Raw genomic sequence first — 12,906 nt, forward strand, 5'->3', positions numbered from 1 at the left:
TATTTTGCTAAAAAATTTAGACACAACACGAATTACATTATTAACGGAAATAACACCAAGATTACTTAGAAATGACAATACACGATTACGAAATACATAGAGGAAACCACAGCCATTCGGATGTAGGGTAGTAAAAAATCTGAAAGTGAACCACCATTTGTGAATCTGAATTGCCCTCCTCAAATTATAATTGAACTGCATCTGAACAACGATGATGTCATACGGTCTACCAAAGGGTCGTTGGTGATGTTCAATCAACTTGAAATACATGGGATTAACTAACTGCCAAACATATACGCATTTCTTAGCCTGTGGTGCAGTAATTAGGAATTTGGTACGGGAATCAGCATTGTACGTAGCCGACATAGATTTGTACTTGATAACAAAAATCCGTATATCACACCGTCACCAACGTAGAACCGAACAGGTCACCCGATAGTCATAACAGTGAAGAATAAATAAACCCGAACCCCGCATTCTGACGGGTCCAATGTCTGAGAGAAATATTTTCAGATTTATGAAGAAACTCTGAATAGTTGGAATCAGATCCAAGATTACATAAAATAATAACGGAAACACCCCCTGGATCTGAACAGGTTTCTCGCACTTACAGCTTGACTGTTAGTCTCGCTGCACACCAATTAACTCCTTCTAGTGCTATAACTTGAGATACTAAGGAGCTACATCATCAATCAAATTGTACATGACATCATTCTTAAAGTTGTTTGCATTGAAGTCCATGTGTCCACAGATATAGTTATACCGGCCCAAAGACCTAGCCCATGCCGTTTTACCTGTCCTGCTCGGGCCTTCTAATATCAAACTCATTGGTCGATCAATAACAGTCCTAAGAATGTATTTATTATTTCCCTTTGGCCGCGAAGCGCCATTAACAAAAAAATTATCCTCTAACCACTGCGCAATACATGTATCAACAACGAAAGAAGAATAATCTTGTTTAGATTGGAAAACAGAGATGGGTCGTGCGAATATACATTCAGCATTAGCCTTCAGATTATGATACTGAAGAAAGAACGACTTGGGATCCTTCTCCTTAATTATTTGTAATGAATCTGCAACGGAACTAGTATTAAGGGCTTCAGCATAAACTTTAGCTAAATTGAGGGGACCATTCCTTGAAGATCTCCCATCTATTTGGAACTCACCCCAGTTAGTAAAGTCACCTTCCTTCTCAACATACGCCTTGACGTCGGAAGAAGACCTTGCAGTTTGAATATTAGGATGAAAGCTTTTAGAGGAAGGAAGATGTTACAGATCAAACAATCTTTGATTTGTTATCTAAGCCTTAACCTCCAATTGAATCAGCACATGTAGATGCGGTTGACCATCATCATGGAGCTCTCTAGCAACTCTAATAAACTTCTTATTACTCGCCAACGGAATGCCAAGGAGCTGTGAAAATGCCTCCTCCTTGGACAGAGAACAACGAGGATAGGTTAGGAAGAAATTCTTAGAACTGAAATGAAATCTTCTAGGATTGAGTAGTATAGTTGTAAGAAACGGGTGTCACCGAAGGAGCTCCTTTAAGATTCTTTCTTAAAGTAAATTGGTGACAATATATAGTCCTTACCTCTCACCAGCAGAGGCCATCTGAGTTAATATTACCAGATGGCCGCCCCCCAGGCCCACCGCCATGTGGCCCAATCAGTTGTCATTGTTTAAATAAAACTTACCGCCATCTGTGGAAAGCTCAAGGTGGAGTGGTGCGCCATGGGTCCCTCCCATCCTCGCATCCGTCCTCCTGTCCCCTTGCTGTCTCCCAGCTGGATCCACGTGACCCGAAGTCCCCCTCTCTCGTCACCATCCACGTGGCTACATCTCCACCCTCCGTCCCATTCTCCCATATTGGTGACCAGTAATGGGGCCTTAACTTAAAGAAACAAAAACAACCTACAAATGGGATGCAAACTTATTTTTTGTCTATCATGTTCCGATCCCAATAAAAGAAAGAATCAAGAGGTGGCGAGCTTATTCTTTGAGAGTGGCCCCAAAAAGATGCAAACCTGTTAACTTATAGGAGAACAACCACATTTGAAAATCTACTCAACAGTAAGTGCCAGATATTACAAGTATTCTATACAAGGAATACTTGTAAGCCAAGCCTCACTGAATATTTGAAAGGCACAAAGCAGCATGGCATGAAATTACTGTGGAAGACAATAAAATTCATGTTAGTGAACAAGATGAAGATATGCTAGATTATGCTATTGGCGCAATCAATACTGATGGTCTAGATGCTTTTAATGAAATTGGAGGGGCAAACATAATCAATGCCATGGAAGCCTGAAGATAAAAAGTTCTCTTCTCGAAGGATGTAGCCATAATAGCTGTACATAACTAGAATATAGCCTAGAAACGTGTCCTGACTTTATTCACTACCCTTAATAGGAAAAACTGTTCAGGATTCGTTCTTATCCTCCACCCAAAAAAGAAAAGAAAAGGTACAAGTTCAAAGTAGGCTAAGATGCCTACTACTGGTACCTTTCTCAATTTTTCTCAAAATACCCTCAGCATGGAATAAATCAAGGGGTATTGGAGTCATGTAAAAAGTTGTGTGTGTATATATAAGAGTCAGTTTTAAGGTTGAGATATCAAGCAAGAACCAGAGCATATCTCTTGTAACTTGAGTGTGGTAATCCAACAAGCTTCCTATTAATAAAGTCAGTTTTCTTTCTTAATTAGAAGTAGAAATAGTAGTTTATTATCTTTTAATGTCAAAGCAAGTAGATTTTATGTTAGCTTAGTCCTTCTTCTTGAAAGGGAAAGGGAGATATGTGGCTCTATATTCTCACAATCCAAAGAAGCAACCGGTAATCAACACTGAAGCATCCTCAGGTTAGTAAGACCAGTCTAGTGTGAACCCTATGATATGAAGGTATTATGATTGCTTATATGAAAACCCACGCTAAAGGACCGATGAAGAAGTACTCGAAGAGGCATGATGGCCATAGAGGAAAAAGTAGCATAGTTTGTCTACTATAAGAGCATTATATAATACCTCTATCTTGAGGTAGTAGTGTAGGTCCTTTTTCCTAAAGGGATCTTTGGTAAGTTTATAAAAAAAAACAGAAAAGTGAGAATCGAACCAATTTTATCTCCTGAGCATTGAGTAAGGGATATTTTAATTATGTATTAAGTTTACAATTTACTAAGTAGTATAGTTTATTTCCTACAAGATAGTATAACTTTCTTTTTTCAAGGTAGTTTAATTTATTATCTTCAAAATAGTATAATTTATTATCCGTAAGATAGCTTAATATATTTATTAGAAGAGGATTTGATTTATTTATTTACCAGCACAATAGTTTATAGGGTTTATGATAATATTATAGTTTTATTTCCGCAAAGATTTATACTGTAGGCATGGAGTATATCATATCTTTTAAGAGAGCCATGGGCAACAAGGAAAGTAAGGAGACTCAGCCTGGTCTGGTCATTTCTTTGCTACCTCAAGGGGATCTATTGCACATCTCTCTGGAATACATGTACTTTATTTAGATCCTAGGCTCATGTATTATTTAGCTATGATTACAGTACCATAATTATATTTATATATTAATAGTCTATATAATAAAATGTATACCACATTTATTAATGAAGAAGACTTAGGGTATAAATTAATATACTATCATAAACTAATGCATTATCATAGTATATTAGAAGTAATATATAATGAGTATACTTACAACAGTGATTATGAGTAGTAAATCTTGCTAGTATAATATAGTAGACCCCCTTAAAACTAGTATCAGAGCCTTGGTTAAAAATGATATGATTAGTAGATCTCCCAATTAGTAGAAATGAAGAGTTAAATATAGCATTACAAAGAATAGAAAATATTTTAGGACCCCTAAAGCAATATATTACTAGGGAAAATAGAAGGAAAAAAGATATAGTTAAAAACAGAAAAGCTTTATAGTTAATAGAACTCAAAAAATATTTGAAACATAAAAGCTACCATATTAGAAGATGGGAACAATATTGTAGAACTTATAATAAACAGACAGATGTCCAAGGTAATTAATACTTTTATATGACATGGATAAAAAGAAAAGAATGGAATCCTAGAGAACATGACCATTGTGAACAACAAATAAAATTTTATAAACATAGAGTAATTGATCAATATCATAGTATTAAAAGTTTTCAAGAATGAGAGAATTATTGAAAGAAACAAATCCAGAAACAGTGGAGAAATACTTTATACCACTAAGAAAATATTTGATTACATTAAACATACGATTAGAAAATCAAATTAAAGGTAGAAGGGTTGCATGGTTATTAGGTGTAAGGGAATATTTAAGATTAAAGAGAATATACTTTTTAGAAGGAGAAGAAGTAATAAGCCTTAAAAGAATAAAAGAGGCTAATGGAGAATGGGTAACTAGGTTTTATAGAAGAAAGAAATTATACCCAAAAGAACACCAAAGAAAGTTAGATTATTTGAGAAAACGGAAAAAGGTACTTTTCTCAACTTTTCTCAAAACACCCTCAATATGGAATAAATCAAGTGATATTAGAGTCATGTAAAAAAGTTGTGTCTGTCTATATAAGAGTCAGTTTTAAGGCTGAGATATCAAGCAAGAACCAGAGCATATCTCTTAGAACTTGAGTGTGGTAATCCAACAAGCTTCCTATTATTAAAGTCAGTTTTCTTTCTTAATCAGAAGTCAAAATAGTAGTTTATTATTTTTTTAATCTCAAAACAAGTAGATTTTATGTTAGCTTAGTTCTTCTTCCTAAAAGGGAAAGGGAGATATATGGCTCTATATTCTCATAATCCAAAGAAGCAACCGGTAATTAATAGGGAAACATCCTCATGTTAGCAAGACCAGTCTAGTATGAACCATGTGATATGAAGGTATTATGTTGGCTTATATGAAAACCCACATTAAAGGACTGGTGCAGAAGTACCCACAGAGGCATGATGGCCGTAGGGGAAAAAGTAGCATAGGTATGATGTGTGGCTTACATAAGAGCGATATATAATACCTCCATCTTCAGGTGGTAGTGCAGGTCTTTTTCCAAAGGGATCTTTGGTAAGTTTACAGGGAACAAAAAACAAGAAAGTGAGAATTGAACTAATTTTATGTCCTGAGTATTGAGTAAGGAATCTTTTAATTATGTATTCAATTTACAATTTACAAAGTAGTATAGTTTATTTCATGCAAGATAATGTAATTTTTTTTTTCAAGGTAGTTTAATTTATTATCTGCAAAGTAGTATAATTTATTTTTCACAAGATAGCTTAGTATAATATTATAGTTTTATTTTGGCAAAGATTTATACTATATGCATGGAGTATATCGTATTCTTTAAGAGAGTCATGGGCAACAAGGAAAGTAAGGGGACCCAGCCTGGTCTGGCCATTTTTTGCTACCTCAAGGAGCTCAATTGCACATTTCTCTGCAATGCATGTACTCTATTTAGATCCTAGGCTTCTATATTATTTAGCTAGTACCATAATTATATTTATATATTAATAGTCTATATAATAATATGTATAACACATTTATTAATGAAGAAGGCTTAGGGTATTATCATAGGATATTAGAAGTAATATATAATGAGTATACTTACAACAGTGATTATAATAAATCTAGCTAGTATAATATAGTAGACCCCCTTAAAACAGTTATGGTATTAAGTTGGGCATTTTCTTGGTGTATTTCATGGTGGAAGCTATTTTTAGAGGTATTAAAATAACACTTATGCCTAAATTGTTCTATTTTTACTACTTTTTTAAGGGGGTCTACTATATTATACTATCTAGATTTATTACTCATAATCACTGTTATAAGTATAGATATTACTTCTAATATGCTATAATAATGCATTAGTATATAATAGTATATTAACTTATACCCTAAGTCTTCTTCATTAATAGATGTGTTATACATTTTATTATATAGACTATTAATATATAAATATAATTCTGGTACTATAATCATATCTAAACAATATAGGAGCCTAGGATCTAAATGGAGTACGTGTATTCCAGAGAGATGTGCAATTGAGCCCCTTAAGGTAACACTACAAGAAACTTGACTAATTTCTACGGTAAACATTCGTAGGGAAATATATTAAAATCGTAGGTAAATTTTATTATCTACAAAAAAAAAATTGTAGAGTCAAATGTAAAGAACGCCCCGTAGGTAATAGTATTTAGCTACGATTTCCTATTTTCATAGCCGAAACTTGGAACCTTTCTCTACGTTATTTTCGTAGAGAAATGTAAACAAAATTTGTGGCTAAATTTAAAAAATTGTTTAAGGAAAAAATTATTCGCTACGAATAAAATTGTAGCCAATGGCTTCGTTAATTCTCTACGAAATTTAGTTACAAAAGTGGATTTGTCTTGTTCCATTATGCTTTCTCCACGATAATTTTCGTGGAGAATTGCGGGATTTGTCTACAATTTTCATATTGGTAGTGACTTTGTCTTGTTTTATCATGCTTTAGCTATGATTATTTTTGCAGTCAATGTTTAACAAATTATAGGCCATGGTTTAAATTTTCACTGCAATATGAATATAAAAATCGTGCTAATAATTCATTGTTAATATAAATATTTGATTTCAAAGGTATCCATTACAAATATTAATTTGCAAACATTGAATCCAAAAGTAAAATGTTCAATATAGCCATTTGTCTACAATCATTCCAAAAACTAAGTTATCATCCAAATACAAAAGCATCAAAAGGCCAAAGTATCAATGCTAAGTTGTCTCTACCACTTGTACCATAAAAGAAATCCATGCAAATTTGTGTCACACTCCCTTATCAATACTTTTCGTGCAATAAATTATAAAACAAAATTACTATATATATATATCACATATAATATTTCATAAAAAAAACTTAAATTTTTATTTAAGAGTTGCTCGTAGAATAAGTTTGTTATTTAAGAAAAAGAAGTAAAACCAAAGATATCAAACCTAAGAAAATTACAACAACCATATAGTGTTATAACAAAGAAATTACCATACCAGGCTTGGTCTCCTTACTTTCCTTATTGCCCATGGCTCTCTTAAAAGATACGATATACTCCATGCCTATAGTATAAATCTTTGCGGAAATAAAACTATAATATTATTATAAACCCTATAAACTATTGTGCTGGTAAATAAATAAACCAAATCCTCTTCTAATAAATATATTAAGCTATCTTATGGATCATAAATTATACTACTTTGAAGATAATAAATTAAACTACCTTGAAAAAAGAAAATTACATTATCTTGTAGGAAATAAACTATACTACTTTGTAAATTGTAAATTGAATACATAATTAAAAGATTCCTTACTCAGTACTCAAGAGATGAAATTGGTTCAATTCTCACTTTTTTGTTTTTTTGTTCCCTGTAAACTTACCAAAGATCCCTTTGGGAAAAAGGGCCTGCACTACTACCTGGAAGATAGTGCTATTATATATTGCTCTTATGTAAGCCACACATCATATCTACGCTATTTTTTACCCTACGGCCATCATGCCTTTATGCTCCTTTTCTGGGTGGAGGATAAGAATGAATCCTGAATAGGTTTTCCCATTAAGGATAGTGACTAAAGTCAGGACATGTTTCTAGGCTATATTCTAGCTATGTACAACTATTATGGCTACATCCTTCGAGAAGAGAACTTTTTACCTTCAGGCTTCCATGGCATTGATTATGTTTGCCTCTCCAATTTCATCAAAAACATCTAGACCATCAGTATTGATTGCGCCAATAACATAAGCCAGTATATCTTCATCTTGTTCACTAACATGAATTTTATTATCTCCCACAATAATTTCATGCCATGCTGCTTTATGGACTTTCAAATGTTCAATTAGTCTTGGCTCAGTTATAAGGGTTCCTTGCATAAAAGACTTGTAATATTTGGTACTTACTGTTTAGTAGGTTTTCAAATGTGGTTGTTCTCCTATAAGATAACAGGTTGGAATCTTTTTTTGGCCACTCTCAAATAATAAGTTTACCACCTCTTGATTCTTTCTTCTATTGGGAGCGGAACATGATAGACAGAAAATAAGTTTGCATCCCATTCATAAATTCTTGGTTTTCTATAATGAACAACATCAATTCTAATAAAATGTTGGGCCGGGGCAAGGTACTCGTGGTAATGTGGGGGAATACTTTGAATTTTGAGTACAGTAAGCAATGTTCAAACAGTCTGTCTGGAGTGATAATAATATTCCTGATTTTTATTTCTCCTTTCCAAGTCAAGAGGTTTATAGTTGCCTGTACTATAGAAAATCCTTTAGCACAGATGCAGGCTTGGGCCTCTGGGTGTGTTTGAGTTTTGTACTTGGTAAGGCAAAAGCTAAGCCCATCCTGTTTAAGTAATGGTGAGGAGGCCAATGTGTGCAGTGAGTCTATTAATTCAATGTATTGGGATGTTTTTCAGAGTAAACCATTTTCATAATTACCATCTTTACTGGGCTTTAGATTTCCGGGAGCCTTTCATATTTTGTTTCTTTTTTGGTAATTTCTTCTTCCCATTCTTTTTTCAATATTTCTTTTTCCCTTTTTTTCGTTGCATATTCTATCTTTATTTTTTCCATTTGTTATTTCAAATCACTTACCTCACCAGCCAATATCTGGTTTGTATGTTGTAATTTAAAGAATACATCAAGAGATTTTGGTCGTAGGCTTGGATCAGCTAATTGTGTTTAGAGGTTCTTTGAGTGGAGATAATTACAAAACTGAGTGAGGATTTTTGGAAAAGAGGAGTTCCTATTATTAGCCCATAGTTTGTCAATATAATTCCTTTCCTAGTGTTCTATCATGAGTTTTAAAGGTAGGTTGAAGGACAAGGGGATCCTAATGGGTACATGGGCAGGCCAATGTTTTGATTTGTAGGGTAATGGACTTTGGTGCCTGGGAAAGTCAAGCTTTTTTACAAAAATTGTGCCATCCTGTATATAAGAAGTCTTTGTCAGTACTAAATTTAAGTAATATATTATAAAGGTAAAGTTTCATTAGTTGTCACGTTAACACATAACACATAGGAAGTTACTTGCTTTGTAATCCATGTTATGGTTAAGCATATGAACCAACTAAGGTTTGGTGCAGGATAGCTTTGCTTCCACATTAGCAAAAATACAGATGAACCTACTAACTTTGTAGTCTCCATTTATTACTAAGCATATGGACAAGCAAAGGGTTTATACTTACATAATTGGCAGGGTTGGGAGCACGTCAAGGAGGTTCTTCTTCAATATTTCTAGATAACATGTCCGCCATACCATTATCAGTACGCTTAATGTGTTCAAACTTAGTATTATATGTTGAATTAATAATTCTAATCTTAAATGCTAACCATCTTCTTTGGCTAATCTTTTGCTATTTTTATTCTCATAGAATTTTACTATGGCCTCACAGTCTATCTTTACTAAAATTTCCTTTTAGCTAAGTAAAAATAATATGGAGCTATCTAGGCTATAAACTACTGCTAATACTTCTTGATCAATGCTTGAAGTCAAATTCTTTTCTTTATATTTACCACTACTGTATCTACAAATTTGTTCATCTACCTTGGGAGAATACTTATGAGGTTTATTTTTTAATACTGCCCCCATCCAAATTCACATCCATCTGATTCAATTATTAAGTAGTCTGATTCTAATGGTAGTTTTAAATCAGGCAAATCTTTCACAAGTTTTTTAATTTTGTCTATTTGCTTAAGATCCTCTGAATTAAATAACTTGAAACCTGTTGGTCCTATTTTAGAATACAATAGTCCTACCAGTTGACTAAGATGTTTTATAAAAGGTCTAGCATAATTAACTAATCCTAAGAAATCATGTAATTCTTTTATAGTTCTAATGGGGGGAATATCTAGCACTTTTTTACTAATATGGGGTTGTAGTTTAATTTTACCATTTCCTACGTCTACACATAAAAACTCTATGTTTTGTACTGCTTATGATTATACCTTGCTTATAAAATTCATTTAAAACTGTTCGTAGGTGTCCTACATGTTCTTCTTTGTTACGGCTATGGACCAGAATGTCATCTATGTATATACATACAAATTCCTTATATTTCTCAAAACATAAGTCCATTTTTCTCTGAAATATACTTGGTGCATTTTTAAGGCCAAAGGGCATAACTAACCATTCAAAATGTCCTAAGGGGCATGTAAAGGCTCTCTCCATTGTATGCTGTCAGGATGCATCCTTATTTGACAAAATCTAGACTTGCAGTCGAATTTACGGGCATGTAAAGGCTCTCCATTGTATGCTGTCAGGATGCATCCTTATTTGCCAAAATCCAGACTTGCAGTCGAATTTACTAAAGATTTTGCTATGCTGGATATTATTAATTAATTTGATTTTTTATTAGGTATGTTATAACCGTCATCCACAGTGTTATCATTCAATCTCCTATAATCTATAGCCATCCTAGATTTTCCTCTTACCTGTTCACTATGTTTATTAACTATAAATGCTGGACTCCGATGTGGACTAATGCTTTTTTGTATAACTCCTAATTTCTATAAATCTCTAATGTGCATTTCAAATTCTTTGTAATTTTCATTAGAAGCTTCTATCTCTTTTTAGTTGCTATTCTGTAATCAGGATCTTTTAGTTCAAGTTTGCATTTTAGCTTATTTCTAGCCCAATGTAATTGGGGGTTGTCTCCTATAATATCGTCCCTCTCTAATTTACTAATAATATCATCTATTTCTATGTTTCCACTACTTAATAAATTATAGATTCTACTTGGATTTATGACTAAATTGTGGGAAAATTTTAATTCTTCCAGGAGCAATATATCAAAGAATTTTTTTTATCTATGTCGTCTATGTCAAGGTGATTGTAATCTATTGCTAGACAGTTACAATGACTTGTGTTACCACAATTACAAGTAGTTTTAGAAACTGTGATAGCCTTATTACATGCCTTAGCTATTTCAGATGCATATGGTAAGAAGGAGCTATAGCAAATTGGAGACCGTTTGGCAAAAAGGAGTATCCATGGAATGCGCCGAAATGAAGTTGAGCCCAATAATAAAGGCAATGTGTTTTAGATGTAAGTCTCAGAGGCAAATTCGGGCATTTGGTGATACAACATTTGTTAAGGTACTTTCAGAAGTACAGAATTGGAATTTATACTTAGTAATTTCAGTATCATATTTTAATAGAGTGTCATCCATTTGTTCTGCAAGAAATTGGGAATCTATAGGTATTGGCTTATGTTATTGGGAGGGAACTAATTTTGAATCTAGAATAGTATTTCTACATCCTGTATCAACTAATCCTATTACTTCTATTTGCCATTCTTTTATGGATATTTTGCATTTTATATAAATTCCATACATTGGTATTGAGGGAGATTTTGCAGGAAATTGGCTTAGTATTATATCATCTACCTGTAAGAGGTTGAAAGATTTTTTTCAAATAGATTGTCATTGGCCATTATAAACCTATATTGACATAGAAAGAGTTTTTTGTATATCACCATAAGTTTCATATTTATTAAAAAATGTCACTAAAAAATAATAACACACACCATCACCTAGAGTCAATTACGCAAGAATATTTGTGATTACAAACTAATTAAAAATAAAATAAAATACAACATTCCATTAAACAATTGGATTCATCTAAAATGTGACTTTAATTAATGTGAATAGAAAGAGATGGATATACTTGTACATACAGAATGATATACATTCAATCATAGTTAATATGCACTATCAAAACCAATACAACTAAATAGGAAATTAATATGCACTATCAAAACCAATATAACTTTATATATTAAATACATAAGTATGGTTGAAGCTTAATTTAAGCTTGACAGACATGTGCAAGCCACCTCCATCTCTCTCACCAGCCAAGCACTATCAATCAAGGTTGTCAAACCCGGACCGGCCCGGCCGGTTCAACCAGAAAAACCGGAAACCGGCCATGTGGTCGGCCCGGGTATACCCCATTGAAACGGGTATTAAAAAACCCGGTGTTAACCCGGTGACCAGGGCGATTCAACCGGGAACCGGTTGACCCGGCCGGGTCTATCGGGTCACAATGTTTAATTTTTTTTTACAATATTTAATAATTTATTATTATTTTTCATTAGAAACCACAAAATCGTGTATATTTATTAATATTAATTTATAATTTATAATCAATAAATAGAATTACAATATATATATATATCATAAACATACCAACAAAAATTAACATTTAAAAATAAAATCTATTAATGTGTTATGTAAATACTTTTTAAAAATTTAATTTATTAAGAAAATAAAACAATAAATGAGTGTAACTTTATTATAAAAATATAAAATTAAAGTATTCTAATTAAATAAAAAATATAAGAAAATTTAGAACAAAATAAAAACTCAATTGAGATATAAGAATTAGTGAATTAAATTTCTTATCTATTTTAACAAAATCAACCAATAAACAAATAAATAAATAAATAACACCGAGAGAAGTTCGATAAGTATATATTAATATATTAAATTTGTAAATATTTAAAAAATGTAAAAATAAATGACATAATTAGAAAACTCTAATGTATATAAGGTCATTTATCAATTTAAATATCAAATTTGACTAGGTTTTTATATTATAATTATGGGTTTAATATTATATTTGCTCATTATTAATTATTATAATATTTTTTATATTTAATTATTAACTCCGGTTCAACCCCGGTTCAACCCGGTCGAACCCATTGACCCCTGACCCCTGGGCTTAGCCGGGCCATTGCCCGGGCCGGGTCTGACAACCTTGCTATCAATGGAATTAATGATATTTTGTTGGCATCACCTTATCCCAATGCCAAAAGAGCACTCACTGCTCAACTAATTAACATGCATGACTAAAACCTTTGCTTTTTGAAACCTTAATTATAGGCAGTTAGGAACC

At 32.7% G+C, this 12,906-nt stretch overlaps 1 protein-coding gene across 1 annotated transcript; it reads right to left on the reverse strand.

Moving 5' to 3' along the window:
- Positions 1-672: 672 nt before the first annotated feature.
- Positions 673-1,656, reverse strand: LOC120276171. The gene is made up of 2 exons (XM_039282897.1): positions 1,592-1,656; positions 673-1,249 (listed from the first exon to the last, which is right to left on the reverse strand). Exons 1-2 carry the CDS (start codon positions 1,654-1,656, stop codon positions 673-675), a joined length of 642 nt encoding a protein of 213 aa, XP_039138831.1.
- Positions 1,657-12,906: the final 11,250 nt, after the last annotated feature.

This window comes from Dioscorea cayenensis, chromosome 14, assembly GCF_009730915.1.
Source record: "Dioscorea cayenensis subsp. rotundata cultivar TDr96_F1 chromosome 14, TDr96_F1_v2_PseudoChromosome.rev07_lg8_w22 25.fasta, whole genome shotgun sequence".
In the NCBI taxonomy this organism is placed as follows: domain Eukaryota; kingdom Viridiplantae; phylum Streptophyta; class Magnoliopsida; order Dioscoreales; family Dioscoreaceae; genus Dioscorea; species Dioscorea cayenensis.

Coding starts and splice junctions, on each gene's coding strand:
- LOC120276171 (XM_039282897.1), bottom strand. CDS start 1,656: ATGGCGGTGGGCCTGGGGGGCGGCCATCTGGTAATATTAACTCAGATG. Junction 1,250..1,591: donor ATGGCCTCTGCTGGTGAGAG/GTAAGGACTATA, acceptor TTCCTCTAAAAG/CTTTCATCCTAATATTCAAA.